The sequence below is a fragment of the Stegodyphus dumicola genome, chromosome 1 (assembly GCF_044657685.1).
Source record: "Stegodyphus dumicola isolate Sdum_Otavi_A_Nest chromosome 1, ASM4465768v1".
In the NCBI taxonomy this organism is placed as follows: Eukaryota; Metazoa; Arthropoda; class Arachnida; order Araneae; family Eresidae; genus Stegodyphus; species Stegodyphus dumicola.
In genome coordinates this window covers 75664784-75687767 of record NC_140768.1, presented here as the reverse complement: position 1 = coordinate 75687767, position 22984 = coordinate 75664784, and the positions used below count along the sequence as shown (strand labels likewise).

The following is a 22984-nucleotide window of genomic DNA, read 5'->3' as shown; positions in this document are numbered from 1 at the left end:
ACATCTCCTCAAATACGAAATTGCTCCTCTTTCTATATACCTTTCTTTCGCAGCTAGGCTTGATTTTTCGCCCATCGGTGCAGAAAGACTTAGCAGGTGCAAAACAAGACATCTGTCTACTTTGTCTGTCTGCCTGTCTGTTATAGTCTTGTTTTGTTTTGATGTCTGAGTTTTGAATGGTCCGATGCGCTTGAAGTTGTGGAGCGTTGAACTTTGAAAATGCTTCAGAAATTTGATTTATAACGTGTGTTTGTAGGTTTTTATGTGGTCTATGGGCATCTAGTTTTCTTGTCGATCGTATGTTATTTTTAATTGCTAGAGGCTGCTCTGTACTTTTTGATTTTATTTCTGTCGTTTTTTTCCCCTTTCATAACATTCAGTTTTATCATTGTTATGTATCTTAAAATTACAATGAGAGTTGTAATTTGTGTAAATTTGTTTCCAGTTGAATGCATTGTGTTTTTAATTTCTTAAAATTTGACGTATATTTTATATTATATGTCTATTTCGTTTATGATAATTTTCTGTTAATGAATCGTCATGCTAAATATTTAGTTCTGCCGTTTGATTTCTAATTATTATCTTATAATAATTGTTGCTTTTTTTCAGGTTATCAATATAAATGGCAGAAACTGCTCAAAATTTGACGGAAGGTCTTTCCGTATCAGAAGCAGTTGTAAAAAAAGATGCTTCTGAAATTTCAACGGACACAGAAATAACTTCAGATGGTAAAAATGTGAAGCAAATTAAGTGTCAAAGATGTCCATCTACAATATTAATCCCAGGGATGGCAACTTTGGTTACTAGTGAAGTGGGTATTTTACTCGCATACAGATATATTTTTGCATTATTAATGTGATCTCTTTTCAATGAAATTGTAATACATATTATGCCCTTTCTAAACCCTTAAATAAAGATTATAATGCATATGTTACATGCTGTTAGAAAATTTTGACGTTTTCCTCAAAAATTTGCAGACTTCCTTGATTATGTTTAGTATGTGGAATGTTGATATTTAAATATAGGCATATTTTTAGCACATTTTTGCATAGTTTTGTAAAATGAAAGCATCCTATTTGTAGTTAATGTTTAATTTAGTGATTTGTGTTATGTTCTGTTACATCTCCATCCACTTTAATAATTATACTCTTGAACAGAAAGGTGCACTATACAATTTCTGTTGATATTTTTTTGTTTCATTAATTTTTTTAACATATTATTTATTAGATTCGTTTTTCCTTCCATTTGATAAGATTCTATAACTGTTGTATATGAGTGAAATTGTGTTTTAAGTTAGTTAATATGCGGCACTGTCCCTTTTTTGCAATTGGCATACTCTAACCTTATGTTGTTTTATAAAATGTGTTATCATTTTATTTAATGACATAGAAATATTTTAAGGTAAGCAATAAAACATATTTTCAAAATAAAAAAAGTTATGAAAGAAGGAAGATTTCATAAATTTCTGTTACATAAGTTGCCATTCTAAAGGTTAATGTAATTTATAAGTAAAGTAATGTAGAATGATAATATACTTATCATATTGCAGAAATTTTAAGATCTTATTAAATGACCTATCTGTATGCAGTAAAATAAAATTTTTATGTACATGTATCATATAGAAGGGTGTAAAAATATTTTTTTTTCTAAATTTAAATTAGATTTTTAAAACATTTTTAAGCATTAACATATTAAATGGTTTCCATAAATTGATAATTAATGTAAAGTAATTAAACTTATAGTTAGATGATATTAGAAGCATAATAAATGCATAAATTAATAAAATAATTTATAATTAGTGGTAATATAAATTATAGATTATGCTGTTAATTGGAAGCATAAAGTACAATGAATATCTTAGCAGCTTTTTGGCATTAGTAAGTCATTTTAATCATTTCACATAGTAATAAACAAACATATAAAAGAAAAAGAATATATAACCATAGAAATGTCTTTTAATATTTGTAAACTATGTAAGTTTTTCAAAACAGTTTATCTCACTATTATGCAACACATTTACAAGTGCATTACTGTTATTTGCATTCTGTGCTGTATACAAAATAAAAAAGTTTTGTTACCTTTTGAACCTTTAAATTACATCTCAATTTAATATGTATAATTCCAAAAGTAGGAAGCATTCTTTCAATCCGTGGAAATCAAGATCTTGCTGTGTTTAACATTTCAGTGAGACCTAGTTCCTTTTCCTCTATGCATTCTTTTCTGACAGGCTATTGGTGTCCACTACTCAACTGTGGTCAGTGACTCACTGCTCCATTTTCAAAAAGGTTCTACAGAATATGAATTATAAATTTCAGTGTAATGCTGAACAAAACAGTTTCTGCATGTTTTTCTTTTACCAACCCAGTGCCTGCTCCTTTTCACTTGCTAATAAGGTTTTATATTTTGTGAAAAAATAATATGCTAAAAATGTACTGATTACAATTTTATGCTTTAAAATAAAAACTAAACTCAGTGGCACAACAGCCCTAATGGGCCACGACCTGTACTACCCCGAAATCTGCTTTCTTGACCTTAGGCCCCAGAGTGCATCAGCATGGGATTGAACTCTCTCCACTGGGCGGTCATGTTTTAAAATACATATTATATTTTAAATAATTTTATGCTTCTTTTATCAATATTAAGCCGATTTTAAGATCTTTACCAACTTCAACTTCAGAATGCTGCATTAATCCATCTGGATTTTATCCCAGACAACTAAAACTGGTTTCATACGAAGTAAGGAAGCCTCTGTATTTTGTTTAACTGAGATATTAATAACTTTAGACTGAATATTCTTATCTATAGCATCTCAGTTCTGTTCTACTACTTTCGTGAAAATTGTCCTATTCTTTATATAACTTTCAAGTGTGTTATACTGAGTTCCAGTGTACTTCTGATGGTATATTTGAGCCAGTCCATTATATTTGGCTTTGACCAGGTAGTGATTTTGAAAATATTTCAGGATTTTTAATAACATGCTCAGTAATATTTGATATATTTAGATATTAGACCAGTAAATTGTGCTGAACAACTGTCAGATAAAAGCTGAAAATTGTTTTTTAATTTTTGTCATATTTGCTGTGTTATTGATTACAAAACTATAAATTTTATACAGTACAATAAGTTTTATAAGTCCATAATCCGGACATCCATTATCCGGAATGATCTATAATCCAGACCTGAAAGCCACAAAATTTTTTTTGGTATACTTTACGCATGCGCGGAAAGAATGCGCATACATTACACGCCCTATACTTCCACAGTTATAACACCTTGGTTCTTTACTCTTATTAGGTATAGCGCATGCTTTATTTTGTGTATTAGTACTTAAAAATAACCCTTATTCTTTGTATCTGGAACACGGATTTTCTCATAAATTTTTAATTTCTCTTTGAATTCAGAAATAGTTTTACACCCATACAAAATAATTTGGTTACTACTCTGATCAGGTATACCATTGATTACATAATCAAAAATTGATGAATCCGCAACGGAACTGTGACTGGCTATTTCACGCATGGCAATTAAATATACGGAAAGGGATTTACCTGGTTTTAAGTGTCGTTTAAGTCCAGACATAGTCTAAATGAAACACATTTTTTTCTACTTAGCACGATATTACTTGCGTAATCAGAATAGCTTGGCTTAATGATTTGTTTCTCTAACCATTCCGAAATCTGTTTATCAATTTCACGCTGCTCTGGGGGGGATGTCGCGGCGCAGTGAACTCAAAGTTGATCTGTCAGCACTATCCTCATTTTCAGGGCAGATGTTTTTATTTTATTCGGCTTATAATTCCTTGCTAAATGTAGTAATTTCATCTCGATGTAATCTGTCTTTGATATGATTTAAATCAAATTCCTCGTCATTATAAATATCATGAATACACATCAAATAGTTTTCTGGTTGCAATTTTCTAATTTCGACTAAGCGTAATTTATGCTTTTTTTTTTTTTTTTTAATTTTGATATCCTTTAGATCATAATTGCTCTTTATTTCATAAATTACGGTTTCATATTTTTAATTGTATAATTTCTGCATGCCATCTTACCAGATTTAAACTGATGATCTATAATTCGGAAAAACCCCTAATCCGGATTCGCCGAAGTCCCGATGAGTCCGGATTACGGACTTTGTACTGAATTTAAATTTGTTTCCAACCATTTTAAAGGCATCAACAGTAAGGATAAGTAAATTTTCGCTTGTATGTGGTGCTAATAATTTATCTCTTATTTCCACTAAGTGTTCCATCTAGTGTATAAAAAGTTGCATAAATTATTAATTGTTTGTAGAGAAAAAAAAAAAAAAAAAAGTCATCTATCATCATGTATGCTGTTTGATTAACTAATACATTAATGCATTTTTCTGTTTGTTCTTCATATGTATCAATTAAAAATCACTTTTAGATAAGTTCTTATACCAAGTAGTATTTCTGTTAATTTTATCAAATGAGGGTTTTATACAATATGAAATGATACAACTGAAGCATTAAAAAATTACCTATTTGATAATCTAGTTTAGATTATTGAGAAGGTGCTATTTTTAAAATATATATTTACTTAGGTCATGTACCATATGTTTTATTTAGTGCATTCATTATTAGATTTATACTTGAAAATTGATGAATGTGAGTATAACACATTTTCTTGCATTGTATTAACAATGGCTTGTTTAAAGCCTTTTAAACAATTTTACTCCTTTAAAAAGTTCTATTGTATGCAATATTTCTGGAGCATAAAATAGGAATCAGCTTGCAGCCTATGGTGATGGCATACAGATGAAGATAAAGTATGAACTTGAATTTTCAGGCTTTATTTCTGTGCATATAACATCATCACAGTAGATATTTATCCAATCATAATGAAATTCGGTACATTTCTATGATTCAATTATAATGAAATATGATAATTTGCTATGTACATTGGTTCTTAAAATTAAGACGTAGGCATTTTAGATGGGAAAGCAGAGTGGTGAGATATTAGCAAGGTGGAAGCTAGCAGAATAAGAATGATGTAATTAACTGCCAGCGGTATTTATACCGAGCTTGATGTACAAGTACAGCTAAACTATAATTGGTTACTTAGTAGCATTACATAATGATGGAAAGATTCGAATTTTTGGAGAACAGATGAATTTAGGGGGAGAGCACCAAATTTTTTAATTTTAATAATTTTGAAGTTGCCAATTATTTTTTAAAGCAGTTATCATATTTTGTTATATCTTACATATATGTAATGAAGAGATAGAAATTAAATCAAACTTACAGAATGAAAGGTGGGCTGCTACCTAAATTCATAGTTTTAAAAATTTCTTGAATTGTTTTGTATTATGAAATGTTTATGTTTTGTGTATTTCCTTTTGGGTAGCAGTCCACACTTCATTATTTAATTTTGATTTAATTATATCTTGATTAATTAATTTCACAGCATAATACATGACTATAATAATATATATCATATTAATTTGAAATTTCAACTGTCATATGTATTTGATCTGCTAATTAAAATCATTAATTTAATAAACTAAGGAAAATTATTGACTGTTATAATACAGTATTAAAATTAATTCTTTAAAGTCAGGAAGAGTGATTAAGCATTTTGAATGTTTTATTTATTTCATGAAATGATGGCATTATTTATTTTTTCCTTTTTCTAAAAATTATTTATCATTAAAAGAAAGAAAAAAAAAAAAATATTTTTATGTCTTTATAATTGACTATTCAGCTGTTCAAAAATTCATTAATGTTTAAGTTGGCCTTAAAATCTTAAAAATCAATAAAATTCCATGAGAATTTTTTTTTAGTAGTTAATGTCTGTTATATGTCTCTGTGTGTAAAGTAAGTTAATTGAAAATCAATATTTTAGATAAATTAAAGCTGTGTAGTGAAGAACAAACTCGCAGTAAAGGCAGCAGATTTAAATAGTTCATTTTGTTTAGTTGACCAACCATTTCAGCAAGCCAGCATAAATAAACTGGGTGTCATAGTGCCTCTCTTTTTTTTTTTTTTTTTTGAGAATTAAATTTTTCCCATTACATTTTGAAAACGTACCTTGAAGAGAGCAGGCATTAGCAAGTCTTAGCAGACAAAGTAGAAGCAAGTATGATGTGTTCGGAAAGAAATCTTGATTCAGAATTAAGTTTTGATTTTGAATAGCTAATTAATACAGTACAAAGTCTGAAATCCCGACTCGTTGGAAGTTCGGCGATTCCGGATATTAGATCATCAATTTAAATCTAGTAGGATGGCATGTAGAAATTATAAAATTAAAAATATGAAATAGTGATTTATGAGATAATGAAGTATTTATGATCTAAAGGGTATCAAAATTTACAACAACAACAAAAAAGCTTAATATTTATTTGTTGAGACATGTCAAAAACAGCCCTCTAAAAGCCTTCTCTTTCATTACTTGTCGTACATACATTAAAGCAAAAAGTTGCATCAGTGTAAGCTTTATAATCTTTATTATACATATTTCATAATGTATAGTTTCAAATTAAAATTTAACAAGATAATTTAAGTTTTAAGAGTTTGTCAATTCGAGCAATATCTCAACTTTTAGTAAAAATATATGTATCATAAATTTTTACATTAATCCTTTTACTAAGAATGCTTCAAGTTGCTAGTTTTCGCTTATACTATTACAGATTATATAAAAAAATATGCTGTTTAATATGGAAATTGTTGGTCTAAAAATTGTCAAAATAATGTGATTTAGATTGGATCACTCGGTGGGATAGAATAAATGCTGCCTTCTGCTGACCAGAAAAGTTTGGGGATGTTTTATTTCTTTGTCATGTGGTAAAAAATTTTTGACTCAAATATTTGTCGTTCGGACTTTGCTTTAAACTTTATTAACAGTTAATATGTTTAGCAAAGTAAAAGCAGTGGCCTGAAGTTCTAAGTGATATTTTAAAAGAATTTGACAAGAATACAAAATTTATGGAAATGGAAAGGCTGGAAAATCTTAATATTCTTGAATCAACATTGAAAACAAATGTAGAAACAAATTTAGAAGGAAATTAGAAGAAAGAATATAACGTTTGAAATCCACTTCAAAGTACCTGGAGGTTTACACCATATTTTGCTAATATTCCTTGTATAGTACATAATTTGAGTCATAGAATTGAAATATAGAAAAAAGTTAATAGATCATTTCAGAAGAAATCTGAATTTTGTCAAATTACCTATATTAGAACAATGCTAAAAATATTAATTTAATATATATCCTATGTTGTGCTTTCAAGACATGAAAAATACAATTTCGTCAGTTGGCCTAGAAGGACAGAAGATATAGAACTGTTCCCATTCTAAAGATAGAACATTCTTTTTTGTGCGGAGTATACATTCAGTAACACTGTGAAAATGCTTTGCTACTATGACAACTGGAAAAAAGAGCATTGTCCTCTTCAGTCATTCAGTTTAGAGCTCCCATCTACTGAAAATAACTTATATAATGGCAACATCTTGCAAATACCATTCTTTTAACCTGGCAAGCCTAAGAAACTGAAACCATTGAAATTTAAAGCTTATTTCCAAACAAAATTGTCAGATAGTTTTAGTATCTTTTCTATGTAACTTCTGTCTTTGCTTAAGAACATAGACCAGCATGCTTGGAGATGATAAGTTATACTTGGTTTCCATTGTCATGCTGCTTCTCAAAAACTCTTAATCACATCTGCCAATGTCTGACATTATTTAGATGTTGAGAAGGGTAACTCATATTTGGATCAGTGAGAGATAGTCCAACGTAGTGAATAATCTTGTTATATGATGAGGCATTTTGACTAATCTTTCTGACATGGAGAATGCCTAGTGAATGATATCTGCATATGGGTGTACATTGTATTGACAATGAAATTTAAGTGTGGTAGCATAACAGTATTGTAGTATGGATTTGGCCCCTTAGGCTTTAGTGTTCTAACTCTTTGGTTGGTATTTATTTTCTTAAAAGACATTTTGCACAATAACATGTCTTCCACTTTGTGGTAACAATCTGAAGCAAGCATTTTGTTAGTTTGAAGACAAACAATGAAAAAAGGCTAACTGTTTATTTCTTCATCACATTCTTATCCCCACTGAGCATTTGCGAGATAAATTGGAATATTGAACACCAGGGGTAATTGACTAATTATTATTTATCAACTGTTTGCAATGCTAATAAAAAAATAGAAACAAATTATAGCAAAAACTTACAAGATCTGAATAACATTGATGCAACCATAGGAAAAGGTCTGCGGAAAAAAAAGGGGGGGCAGTTCTATATCTCCCATTCTACTGGGCCGATTGATGAAATTTAACTTGCGTTTTTCATGTCTTAAAAGCATGACTTAAAATATGTATTAGATTTATATATAGCATTATTTTAATATAGGTATTTTGACACAAAATCGGACTTTTCTGAAATGACATGCCTATTTTTTTCATACTTCGATTCTACGACTAAAATTATGCCAAACTGCCAAATTTTGTAAAAGTCGCACGAGTAGTTTTTTAAAAATTTTAGCTCTAAAAATGTTAGCTCTTTAACGTTAATTGAATTTGATATATTGTTACGGATTTGGTATTTAAATAGCTAATGTTAGTTGAATTATAAATTAAATTGTTTTATTCCCCGTGCAGTGTAGCGCGTGATGAATATTAAAGGAAGGCTAAGCCGACAATTTAAAATACAAGAGCACGTGCATTTAACATTTAATAAATAAATATCTGTTTTTGATTTCGAGAAAGCTCCAGAAAATTCTCGCGCGCGATTTAAAATCTTATAAAAAGGAGGAAAACCTCTCAATTCAGTAGTCAGTTAGTTTGTTTAGAAAACTGCTCTTGTTGATTGTAGCGAATTCGCGGATTAGCTTCCTTTAGCTGTTTTGAATTAAGTTCTCTTGAACGTTTGAGTAGTTAAAAGGTAACTACTGTGAGATATCGTAATACTGCACAAATATCGGAGGAAATTTAAGAATTTTTGTTCCGATAATAATAAATTTTGTTAATTTTTCATCGGACTTGTGCTTTAATTTTATAACGAACCCGTACGTAACAATGTTTGGTGTCAGAAGTGGGATTTGAATGCCAATTACCAGAGCGATGGAGGAACAGTTAAGGCAATTCATGGCAGCCTTTGCTGCATTTAAAGAAGAGATGAAAGACTCTGTTAAAGAAGAAATGAAATGGCACCAAGATTCCATCAAAGACGAGATGAATGCAGTCAAAGGAAAGTTTGAAGCAGAACAGGAAGGGGGGAAAAGGGATACTACCTGCATAATAGAAAATAAATTTGAGGCTATGGAAGGCAGAATAGACACGGGTGAAAAGGAAGGTGGGCAAATTGAAGAAAGAATTTCTTCTATCAAACAACAAATAGAACAGAGAGCTTCGGCCGTAGAACAACAAATCGATTATAGAGTTTCTTCAGTGAAAGATCAAATAGAAGAAAGAGTTTCCGCTGTGGAGCAACGGATAGAAGGAAGAGTTTCAGCCGTCCAACAACAGATTGATGACAGGGTTTCTGCAGTTGCCAGAGAAGTTGATAATTTAACAGGGTTGCCACTCAAACAGGAGAATGAAATTCCCTGACTTTTCCAGGTATGTTTCGAGAAAATTCCAGTCTATCTGCGTAATGTACGTTGGCTGTGCTAAGAGGTAAATTAATTATGGTATTACTTGTACTGTGTAGCAAATTCACTTAATTATTCAATAAATCCCAGAGGACATTTATTCTTAATTATTCTTGGTACATTTTGTTTGATAATTTTGTTTACTTTTCCACTTAAGAAACTTAATAAAATTTAAGATATATACATTGGATAACAATTGTATGTTTTATTTAATTATTACTCATGATCATCACCAGTTCAACATGAGGCTAATCCGGTTCTTATAAATCACAACGCAATGCTAAAAGTTAGGTTAGATTTTAGGTAAATTTAATTTGTTTTTATTTGTGTGTGAGGTGTCTTAAGACACCTCACACACAAATAAAATGTTAACACGTGAAAACACAAATTTATTTATAATAGGAGTTGTTTTCTCCACTGAAGATTGAGATTAGAATCTTCCCAATCTGGAATAAAATAAGGCTTTCTTTGCAGACATTCTGCAGTTAAATGAAAGAAAGAAATCTATTTAATGATATTTTTTTACTAAATTGATGTATTTTATATTTATTTCGCAGCATACATAAGGAAAAAATATGTGCATTAAATTTCGTGATGTCATCATACTGCTAAAATTAATTTCTGGATTATGCCAAAGAAAATTTCCTGAAATTTGGAAAGATTATTTACTAATGATAAATAAATTTAGAGGGAAGAAGCAACATTAAATGATATGAATAACATAAAAATAAAGATAATTGCTTAAAAATTGAATTAGAATAATCAACGATATTTTAGCGAATATACTTATATTAAATGGTTAGCCTAGATGACTGATTACTATTTTTTTATTTTACTGCAAAATGACAAGGTATTTATTAAAAAAAAAAAAAAAAATTTTTTTGCGGTAAAATCCTAGTATACGGTACGGCCTTCGCACGATTTTGAAAATTGTTGCCAAGAACAAAATGACTCGTTTACTGCTCATCATCATGTCGCCAAATCCCGCTGTACCATACGAGGAGATTATTCTAACCAAAGAACGTCGATGTAAAGAAGAAAAGGTTCCATACACGTAAATGCTATTACGCGTCTAGAAAGCGGAGGGAAAATTTGCCAAGGAATTTGGCAACGGAACCTGGCGGCCGGAATTTCCCTCTCCACGATGTGTACAGGAAATTGAGAAACATGTGTTAAGAAGAAACGTTCTTTGACAAAAAAGAAAACTACGAAAATCCGTTTTTAAATTATTGCGAAAAATCCAAGAAGAAACGTTTTATCAAAGAACGTTTTTTCTTGGATTTTTCGCAATAATTTTAAAAAATAGATTTTCGTAGTTTCCCCCCGTCAAAATAACTAATCCCTGAATTAATTTACTTGCGCCAAAAGATATTTTCTTTTCCTTTAGAGTTTAAAGAAATTTTAAACAATATTCATTTTATGAATTCTTGATAACGTGACCTTCGAATTTCGACACCGGTTTCGAGCTTTGGCGACAGATATATCGCGCATGCACAGCTGTTTCCCTCTATGATGGAACGGAGCCATGTCTGTTGCAGAGAGTTTTTCTTTCTTTACAATACATATTTTTTTATTCTAACCTTCATGGTACCGTATACTAGAATTAAACCCATTTTATTTTATATGAGAACAGGTACTTTCTTTAGTTTATGCACTGCACATGCGATTCTTGAGGTTACTGGAAACCAAAAGTTGCGGGAAACTTGTTTTGACTTTCTAAAAGACAATCAAATTGGAGCTGCGAAAATTGGCTCTATGCCAGCTGCTCGAATGACACTCATGTGATCTCTTCCGACGTCGGCGCAAAACTCGCCCTTTTTGGCGGGATCGTTGTATGAAATTCCCTGACTTTTTCCTGAATTTTTTGGTCAATTTCCGAATTCCCTGACTTTTTCCGGTAGCGTGGCAACCCTGATTTAAAGAAATTCGTAGCAACGGCAGGGAGCACTTCAGATGGTTTAAAATTTCTACCCATGCCTGCTCGTCCCTCTCCGAAGCTATCGACATATGATGGGAAGACCTCCTGGCAGGTGTATAAGACACAATTTTTTATTGTAGCGGATGCGAATGCATAGGATTTCCAAGCTAAGGCCTGTCATTTAAGAACAGACGCAGCGGATATCCTTCAGACTCTTCCTGAAAATAAAAGGTTAGATTTCGAAGCCCTGTCCGGCGCCTTGGAGCTGCACTTTGGGGAGAATTGTTTAAAAGACTACAGCAGGCTCCAATTAAAATCTCGCCAACAGAAGCCTATCGAAACACTTCAGGAGCTCGCCACTGATGTTGAAAGGCTGTCTCATCTCGTCTTTTCGGAATGCCCGACAGAAACAAGGGAAATCCTGTACCTGCAATACTTTATCAACAACATCCGGGATACTGAAATACAAAAAGCTCTATGAGTGGCGGATGTAAAAGATTTAAAAAGCACTCTAGTGTACGCCATGAAATTTGAGGCAGCCCAGCAAGCAACTCATAGAGACTGCCACCCAATCAGAGCTGCTCATGTCCAGGAGCCAAGGGATCAAGTCACTGTTCATCTAGACAATATAACCAGACAACTCAATGACTTGAGAAGAAATATCAATGAAAAGAAACTGACCTTAAAATATTGGAACTGTGGAGCTGAAGGACACATACGATGGAACTGCAGAACACCCCAGGGCACGGATGTTAAGACCGCTCCTAGCAAGCAGCAAGGAAACTAATTTGTGGCCATATTGCGGGGCCAGATAATGAAAATCCCCAGTTCAAAGTGCTTCAGATTTCTGCAGTGAGAGGTGGCAGTAATGGATTTTGCATAATAGGACATATTAATGGAGTTCTTTGAAATATGATAGATACAAGAGCCAACGTCACCATCATCCGAAAAGATTTGGCTCAAACTCTTGGAAGCAAACTTATCTGGATGCCACTCTGCATTACCCTTCAGACTGTGTCTGGTGAGAAGATCGACATTGACGGAAAAGTAAACATTAACATCACGTTTGGCAGTGCCGCTTACCATCACAAGGCATATGTAGCAGAGATCACAGATTCTTGTATACTCGGATTGGACTTTCTAAGGAAATACAATTTTGCCTGGCACTTTAAAAATAACGAATTGCATTCTGCATCTGAGGACATAGCTCTGTTTGGAATTAAAGATGTAGGAGTTAAATCTATCCACAAAATCATAGCTCAAGACGATATCACAATACCCCCAAGAACAGAGTTTCTACTTCCTGGGTCCATAGCCGAAAATAGAAATTTCCTCTACAACATCATAGAATATCCCAATAACTGTAATAGCTTGAAAGGAGTACTAGTAGCCTCAGCACTCGTCGACTTACCGAGAACGGTTATCCCAGTGAGAGTGGCCAATGTCACTGAGAATGCGAGAGTTATTAAGAAAGGTGAAGTTGTTGCAGCATGTACTGCAGTGACCAGTATTAAATGAAAGAGTAACCCTCCAGAATTTGTCTCTTCAGAAAGCATTACATCAGAGTTACTGCAGAATGCGCAATTAAACGATGAAGAGAAGAATGCTGCCAATAGTGTCATTAAAGATCTTCAAGATGTTTTCTCCCGCTCGTCTTCTGACATGGGTCAGTTTGACACAACATAGAATCGATACCGGCAATTATCCCCCGATAAAGCAACATCCAAGGCATCTACCGATTGCTAAACAGGAAGAGGTATGAACACTTTTAAAGGATATGGAAGAAGGCAAAGTCATCGAACCTTCAGGCAAGTCCATGGGCATCTCCCATTGTTCTTGTCAGAAAGAAAGATGGCTCAACAAGATTTTGCGTTGACTATCGCCGGTTGAATGAGGTTACGAAGAAAGGCAGTTACCCTCTTCCTAGAATTGACAGCATTCTGGAAGCAAGTGGTTCTCAACACTTGATCTAAAGAGTGGGTATTGGCAGGTAGAAATCCATCCTGATGACCGAGAAAAGACGGCATTTACTACGGGACAAGGACTTTGGCAATTCGTGATGCCATTTGGACTCTGCAATGCACCAGCTACATTCGAGCCTCTAATGGAGACTGTTTTGAAAGGTCTTTCCTACGAGGTGTGTCTGATATACCTGGATAATATCATCGTCGGGAAGACTTTTGAAGAACATCTAGAAAATCTTAGAAAGGTGCTTAAAAAACTGAAGGAAGCCAATCTAAAGTTGAGTCCCACTAAATGCAAATTATTCAGACAGGAAGTGACTTACCTGGGACATGTCATCTCTGCAGAAGGTACGTGCACGGATCCTGAAAAGGTGTCAGTCGTTAAATTCTCGAAATGTCCTGAAAATGTCCATCAGCCGAGAAGCTTCCTAGGGCTTTGCACCTAGGTGCTGTTTTTTCCCAAGAAATAGATGGCTAAGAACGTGTAGTGTCGTACTGGAGCAAGTGCCTGTCTAAACTGGAGAGGAATTAACTGTGTCACCAGGAAAGAGTTGCTCGCCATAGTCAAAGCCGTAGGACATTTCCATCACTATCTATACGGCAGAAAATGCCTGCTCCGCACTGATCATACATCATTGACCTGGCTTTTAAATTTCAAGAATACTGAGGGTCAAATAGCCAGGTGGATACAGAGACTCCAGGAATATGACATCACTATCTGTCATCGTAAGGGATCATCACATGGAAACGCCACCCTGTCTAGAAGACCTTGCCCAGAAAGCTGCCGATACTGTTCCAGGGTGGAAGAGAAATACGAGCTGCTTAATCCAGTCGCACAACAAATTACAGCATCAACATCGGTTGATCGAGACCGTGGAGTGATGATGCAGTCAGGAAAGACCAGCAGGAAGACCGTGACATTAAACCCATAATTGATTTATTGGTCATCATACATAATTGAGTCATCGAACAGAAAACCTGCATGGGAGGACATTTCTATCTATAGTCCTACAACAAAACAATACTGGGCACTCTGGGATTCACTTCACATTCGAAAAGGCGTCTTATACCGGAAATTCGAATCGATTGATGGGAAGACGTTCCTTTGGCAACTGGTACTTCCAAGATCCCAGATTCCTGATGTGCTTAAAGAACTACATAACAGCCCTACAGGAGGTCACTTTGGAATAATGAAGATCTTGCAGAGAGTTTGTGAGCGCTTTTACTGGAATAATGCAAAGGATGATGTGCAAAAGTGGTGCCGAATCGGTTGATCGAGACCGTGGAGTGATGATGCAGTCAGGAAAGACCAGCAGGAAGACCGTGACATTAAACCCATAATTGATTTATTGGTCATCATACATAATTGAGTCATCGAACAGAAAACCTGCATGGGAGGACATTTCTATCTATAGTCCTACAACAAAACAATACTGGGCACTCTGGGATTCACTTCACATTCGAAAAGGCGTCTTATACCGGAAATTCGAATCGATTGATGGGAAGACGTTCCTTTGGCAACTGGTACTTCCAAGATCCCAGATTCCTGATGTGCTTAAAGAACTACATAACAGCCCTACAGGAGGTCACTTTGGAATAATGAAGATCTTGCAGAGAGTTTGTGAGCGCTTTTACTGGAATAATGCAAAGGATGATGTGCAAAAGTGGTGCCGAATCGGTTGATCGAGACCGTGGAGTGATGATGCAGTCAGGAAAGACCAGCAGGAAGACCGTGACATTAAACCCATAATTGATTTATTGGTCATCATACATAATTGAGTCATCGAACAGAAAACCTGCATGGGAGGACATTTCTATCTATAGTCCTACAACAAAACAATACTGGGCACTCTGGGATTCACTTCACATTCGAAAAGGCGTCTTATACCGGAAATTCGAATCGATTGATGGGAAGACGTTCCTTTGGCAACTGGTACTTCCAAGATCCCAGATTCCTGATGTGCTTAAAGAACTACATAACAGCCCTACAGGAGGTCACTTTGGAATAATGAAGATCTTGCAGAGAGTTTGTGAGCGCTTTTACTGGAATAATGCAAAGGATGATGTGCAAAAGTGGTGCCGATCTTGCGATGCCTGTGCAGGTCGGAAAGGAAATTACAGTCACCTTGGGATGGTCCATACACAGTCCTAAACAGACTAAATGACGTCGTGGTTCGGATCCATAAGTCTTTGAACTCTAAACCTAAAGTCGTTCATTATGACAGGTTAGCTCATTACTATGGCCAAAATATGTAATATAAATAATTGTAAATAGTGTAATATCATGGTCCTTTTTTGTTTTTAAATGTGTATTTAGTATTTGATTTATATTAATTTAATAACATTTGATTTGTTTTAGTTATTGTATTTATTGTTTATGTTGGTTGTTATTGTAATGCAATTTTTATTATTGCATTTATGCCTTAGTTGTAAGTTTGGCTTCCTGTCCAGGGATTATACTGCCCGGGATGTGCAGTCCTTGGGAAGAGGGCAGTGTTACGGATTTGGTATTTAAATAGCTAATGTTAGTTGAATTATAAATTAAATTGTTTTATTCCCCGTGCAGTGTAATGCATGATGAATATTAAAGGAAAGCTAAGCCGGAAAATTAAAAATACAAGAGCACGTGCATTTAACATTTAATAAATAAATATCTGTTTTTGATTTTGAGAAAGTTCCAGAAAATTCTCGCGCGCTATTTAAAACATTATAAAAAGGAGGAAAACCTCTCAATTCAGTAGTCAGTTAGTTTGTTTAGAAAACTGCTCTTGTTGATTGTAGAGAATTCGTGGATTAGCTTCCTTTAGCTGTTTTGAATTAAGTTCTCTTGAACGTTTGAGTAGTTAAAAGGTAACTACTGTGAGATATTGTAATACTGCACGAATATCTGAGGAAATTTAAGCATTTTTGTTGTGATAATAATAAATTTTGTTCATTTTTCATCGGACTTGTGTATTTATTTTATAACGAACCCGTACGCATGCAACAGTATATTTATTAATTTCTCTTTTTATTAAACTTACCTGATTCCTTCTTTCAGAATTCAAAATTTAGGTTTAATCCAAATATAATTCACACATTTTTTATTACTTATTTTAAAAACTTGTATTTTTTCGAAAAATATTTTGAATTATAAAATTTTTAACATCATGTTACAGTAGATGTATTTCTAAGCATATCTGCAAAAAATTAAGAGTTTTTAATTAAAAACTTCCGATGATGTACATGAATTTATATTTTGCCGCGTTTTGAATTTTAGTGTATTTAATATAAACGATAATAATGAAAATGTGGTTTAGACACTTTGTTAAAATCATTTGAAAGAATGATCGATGGACCTTTTTTCTTCTTGTGCATCAATGAAAAATAAGGAAAGTAAGTAGGTTACTATAAATTAAGAATTTTCTGAAGTGAATTATTCTTGGTGCAAAATGAAAAAAATCTGCCAAGATAAATTTTTAAATCTCTCCATAAATTTCTCACCAAAAATGACAAAATTTAATATCTAGGCATAATTTGAGTAGTAGAATTGAAATATGGAAAACAATTGATGTGCTATTTCAGAAAAAGTTCAATTTTGTGTCAAAATACCTATGTTAGAATAATGCAATATATAAATCTAATACAAGGCGTATTCGGAAACTAAGTACCGTTTTGAAAAAAAAAAAAAAAAAAAAAATACTAAAACTATTTTTTCGAATCCAATTTTATTTTTACATGAAAATACATGTCTTAAACTATTTTTCAATATAGTTTCCGCCAATGATCAAACACTTGTCATAGCGGGTGACCAGTTTTTGTATACCATTGTCAAAGAAACTTCCCGCCAGTTTCCATAACCACGGCCCCACAGCATTTTTCGTGTCTTCGTCAGATCCAAAGCGCTTGCCACTAAGCTCGCGCTTCATGTGCAGGAACAAGTGATAGTCGGACGGCGCCAAGTCCGGGCTGTACGGCGGGTGATCGAACTACTCCCAATGAATCTGTCGAATTAACGATTGAGTGACACCAGCAGTATGGGGCCGAGCATTGTCATGGAGCAACACAATTCCTTTACTAAGCATTCCTCTTCGTTTATTTTGAAAGTCTCACAATATCGTGCCGCATTAATGGTTACACCTCTGGGAAGAAATTCAGTAAGCAAAACGCCTTTCCTATCCCAGAAGACAGTGCACATGATTTTTTGTGATGACATTGTCACTTTGAACTTTTGTTTTTTCGGAGAATGAGTGTGTCTCCACTCCATCGATTGTTGTTTCGATTCTGGTGTGAAATGACACACCCAAGTTTCATCACCTATCACAATTTGGTTTAAAATGTTTTCTCCCTCATCACTGTACCGCGTGAGAAATGTCAGGGCACTATTAAGTTGCTTTGTTTTGTGAACATCAGTGAGCACGAATCTCACAGTCAGCGGGAAAACTAATTCTCTTAAACATTTTGAATGTGCACAGCAAACTGAAAACACAACATAGAGCAAACAAAATGGCGACAATTGAAAGTCAGTGAACAAGAAAGACTAGTGCGCATGCGCGGGACACCTACCACAACGCTCCGACGGCGCTAGAATGACACGGTAGTTAGTTTCCGAATACGCTACGTATATATCCAAAGTCGTGATTTTGAGACATGAAAAACACAATTTCAGTTTCGTCAATCTGCCCAGTAGAACTCATACAGAACTGCCCCCCCTTTTTTTTGGCACAGTGTACATGTTTGACAAGATGTGAGCAGTCCAAATGCAGGTACTAAATGATTATTTTAAAGTATATTTGATGAGGATATGTAAATCTCATAAACATGTTAGTTGTTTAAATAGGTAATTTCTGTCAATTAAATAAGAATATTTTCAAAACATATAAAAATAATTCTGTTTATTATAAGCAAATATGTATAATTATTATAAAAAAGATATATTGATCAGCATCACAATTGTGAAATGTGATTGGTAATTGAAACAATATGCATAACATCTTGGATATTTATATAAACAGAAACAATATATCCTGCTATTCGTGAATAATTGCTTTGTCCACATTTTGTAGAGATTCCCAATCTGAAATTAGTGAAGATTTTTTTTTTTGTCACCCAAACTTCAGTATTTCAGTTTTAGGTCTGTACAGCAGACATATATAATCAGAGTATTTAAATAATCCAAAATTTGATTATTCCTTAAATGATGCAACTTCAACAATCTTGAGCGAATGGATAAAATCATCTCTTATTGTTGCCATTGTTTAAAGAAAATGTAAAGAAACAACAAGAAGATATCGCTCATAATTGTGCTTCAGAATATCTTGAAGCAGCATGCAGTTGGTTGTTGATATCCCATAAGGAATCATTGTTGCAATCCGTATCAGTTTTGATGATGGAATTTTCATTTCCAGTAAACCATCTGATGAAGGAATCATTAATGTAGTAACAAAGCAGAAGGTACAAGAAATATTCACTGACATTGAAGAAATAGAGAACATTAAATTTCTGACAGCAAAGGAATTTTTAATTTGTTCACAATTATGTGCTAGTATTTAGTTAGAAGAGGTGTTGCAAATAAAATTTTTGGCTTACTGTTCAGAACTAAAGATTATTGAAAAAATATTCTTTTAAAGAGAAATTATTTTATGTTGATTTATATTTCAAAAATCTATTTGTTGTGTACAGCATTAAGTGAAAACAGACAGGTTACCATTATATATAACTGAATATTTTTTATTTCACTGTAAATGTTTCCGAGAATATTTATTCATATTGTATTAATATATCTGTATTGTACATACCTATTACATTGCTGTAAAAGATGTTGCTCAGTAATCTGAAATTTAACTATTCAAATACATGCCCTTCTCTTAATGTGGACTCCTGTTTGTATGGACAAATGCTAAGAGGTCGATGGTCCTTAATTAATTATATGCATAAATACTTATTTATGTAAATGCTATATTTTTACTTTTTGCTTTTCAGTTTGTATTACCAGATGGACATCTGAAAGAAGAAAATGACCCAAAATCAGTTGATAACATGAATAAATATTGGCGTGTTGATAATATGTATTCTTTTGAAAATGTTGGATTTAGCAAAACAGTAGATGGAGTGAAATATCTAATATGTGCTGATTGTGAAATTGGCCCAATAGGCTATCATGATTTGAATACAAAACTTTCATATGTATCCCTTTGTAAAATTACGTATTGTTAAAAACCCTTATGGAATCTGAAAAATCAGAAATTTTAGTGATTAGTTTGAAATTCCCATCCTTATATAAGGTACTATTTATTCAGACACCAATTAGGAAAAAAGTAACCTTAAAATTTTCTATATTATTGTGCCCAGTAGTATAGAATAGAAACAGAATGTAATATTTTTTCTGTGTGACTGTGAGTTGAACAATAAATATTAAAACACTGAAAACTATCAATTTAAGGTCAAGCAAACAAATTTATTTTTCAGAATTTTATGCCTTTATCAAATCATTATTTTTATACTGATTATGTTTGAAATGAAAAAAAAAGAACCAGTTTTATTTTTAAATCATCATTTTGTAAGTAAAATTTATAGCTCATTAATCAATTAAATATTTAGAATTCAACTTGAACTATTTATTAGTGATAAAAATTTCATTCCATTTTATTTCGACTTATAAAGATTGATAAAAAAAGTTTGCAAATATGTCATTTTCTTTTGTTTAGATAAATTGTGTAGAAGTAATTTATTTCATCTTCATTTAAATTAAATTGTAATTATTGATGTATTTCATGATTATGTGTGTAATGAAAAATATAATTTTTATCCTTAGCTAGTTCGTAAAAAGAGATTAGTTTCTTACCTTAAATGTTAAGAACTTTTGAGCTTTGCATTTGTAATATGTATCAGATTGCTGAATAAAGAATTTATATAAAATTATCTGTTTTTTGAATCTATTGTAGCTTTCTTTCCAAGTTAAGAAATGCTAAGTATAGACTCTCATTTTAACAACTATTAAGTGAAGATTCTTAACTGTGAAAATGACTTATTCTTTTATTTGCCTTGTAAATTTACAAAAGCAATTTTGAAATGGTATGTTTTAAACTCCCTGTTTATTTTAAAAGCATTTTTAAAATGGTAAACATATCAGTTTTCTGGATTAAACCATTAACCCTTTCCGGCATGCTACCTTTTTAAGTTGAAGTTTTGATTAAAAAAAAAAAAAAAAAAAAAGTGGTAGGCAGTCTAATTAGGCCTATAGGAGTACACAAGTAAAATTTTGTGAAGATAGCACGTATCATTTTAATTCTGTGGGTCAGTGTGCCCACTGGCTGAATAGAGCTTCGAAAAGAGTGCTGAAATGAGCATTATTGTCAATGAACTGACCAATGAGATGCGGAGAAACAAAGAATACAGACTCTTAGTTGCCCTAGATCATCAGTGAGTCCAGTCTGGGCACACCTAGGGTTCACCGCTTGATTTTAGGCAAGATTTCAAGGTAAAAATTTAAAACTAATATAGAATAAGGAGATTAGCATACAGCCAAAAAAAATAACATAGAAATTTCTTTTCAAACAATTCCTTTTATACCCAAAAAAAAAAAAAAATCTGGAAGATTTCTTTGAAAAATGAGGGTCTTAAAAAACTAAACATGGCTAAAATATATGGACTGGTTTGTGTTGAGCTGCCATCTACTATAAATAAAGAAGGTTCAGAGTAACCTATAAACCCTTTTTCATTCAATTTTACTGTGTGTACAGAAGGGAATTTTTAGGTATGTCCAGAACGGGCACACTGTGCCGCAAAGGGTTTTAAAGTAAAATCGAGAAACAATGTATAGTTGCATAAAAAGGTGAAAAATCAATGTTTAACAAAAAAGACAATTGTAAAAGAAAAAAGGTACATCCTTCACTACATTGTCATCAGGGGGTTGGTGTAACAAAAGAAGTAAATGAATCAACCTGTTTCTGAACTGATAATGACAAATTTATTAATTAAAATTTTATACTTCAATTAAGCATAACAAAATTGTTGTGCCCTTATCTGTCCAACCTTTACAGGCGGTAGTGGGTAGAGTGAAAGTACAAGTTTTTCAAGTGAGAATAAAAATGTGTTGATAACAAAACAACACGATGTGAGAACAAAATTTATTGCTAATACCAATTAATAGCACTGATTTTTTCATGTCTTGAAACTTTTTAAATTAGCAGACCACTACTCAATATCAAAATATATATTTTTAAAAAATGTTCTCAGTTTAAAAATAAAATGATGAGTTTAAAATGAGCAATAATTATGCTTCTCCCCTAAATATTAAAAAATAAACATTTATTACATTATTATGTGCATGACAAAAATGTATTTTATTTAAACCATTTTGATATTTGGGATATAAAAGTAGCAAATACACTATCAAGGGCATCGAAAGGTGTACACAAATTTTCACTTTTGTACCAGTTAGTTATACGGAAAGTCAGCTTTAAAGTGTGTTATATTTTTGTGATATTTGACATTTTACAGGTACCTGAATGTAGTTATCATTCTTTATTCATAACATAAACACTTTGCTAAAATCTATATTTTTTATAGTCCAGTAGTTTAGAATTTTATAAAACAAATTCATAATCAAAATTGCTGTTGCAAGTAATCGAAAGATAACCAAGATGTGATTTGTGCAGAAATGCCACTAAATTATACAAATTACAATTAATCATCAAACAATGAATGTTTCTTTCATGTGGAAGTGTCCACACTTTTCAATGCCATATTAATCATGTGTGGAAGTATTACCAAACCACTGTCAAGACAACATCTTTAGATATAAACAAAAGTACTAACCTTCTTTGGCTATACCAAAGCTCGGTAGCTCTGCATCAGCTATAGTGGAGGGAGGGCATCTTTAATTCCTACCTCCATGCAGTTGCTGAAGAGGATAAATTTAATATCAATTTATCTTATTTGAAAATAAATGTTTTATAATTTCTACAACAAAATGCAAATTAATAATTTTACACAAAAAATCCACTGCAAATGTGTTGTAGAATTTTATATGATATTTCATTATATTCTTTTAAATATGTTGTCTCAATAAATACATAATCACCATAATTTAAGATTTTATAGATTAATTCATTTCCCCCCTTAAATTGTGTATTTAAATAAGTTTTCAGAAATATTTCACTTCTTTAAATATGTCCTATTTATACATAATTTTATATTACTTCCTTTTACTACTTACTTCCAGTAGCACCTACTTTTTTAAAATTGGTAATCCTTTCAAAATTACAAAGCAGATTATTGCATGGAACAGCAAAAACATTGTTTTCTTACAACATGTTACACAGTCTTAATGATGAAGTAAGATTCAATTATGTAATAATTGATTCAATTTTTGTGTTTTTTAATAAATATTTTAATTCTCTAGTTTTATTGCTGTTAGGAAATGAAATGGTGCAGTTTCGGAATCTAAATTCAATGACTAAAAAAGTTATAGCAGGCATAAAAATGAGGCTAGAAAAATTATAAA

At 32.5% G+C, this 22984-nt stretch overlaps 2 protein-coding genes across 3 annotated transcripts in view; one reads left to right on the top strand and one right to left on the bottom strand.

Annotated features, from left to right (window-relative positions):
- The first annotated feature begins 114 nt into the window (after nt 1-114).
- strat (RAB interacting factor STRAT) lies at nt 115-20397 on the top strand. Of its 2 annotated transcripts, none has more exons than XM_035378213.2 (3): nt 115-252; nt 610-811; nt 19459-20397. In XM_035378213.2, exons 2-3 carry the CDS (start codon nt 623-625, stop codon nt 19690-19692), a joined length of 423 nt encoding a protein of 140 aa, XP_035234104.1. In that variant the 5' UTR covers nt 115-252; nt 610-622; the 3' UTR covers nt 19693-20397. The 2 variants fall into 2 exon arrangements, with proteins under 2 accessions (XP_035234104.1, XP_035234103.1); XM_035378212.2 differs by having other exon boundaries at nt 139-297.
- LOC118205934 (trafficking protein particle complex subunit 2-like protein) overlaps nt 1938-22984 on the bottom strand; it is an 85987-nt gene continuing 64940 nt past the window's right edge. The window contains exons 6-7 of the transcript XR_015041040.1: nt 22297-22381; nt 1938-2288 (exon numbers count right to left, since the gene is read on the bottom strand). The gene's annotated coding sequence lies outside the window, so the exon portion shown is untranslated. The remainder of the gene's footprint in view (nt 2289-22296; nt 22382-22984) is intronic.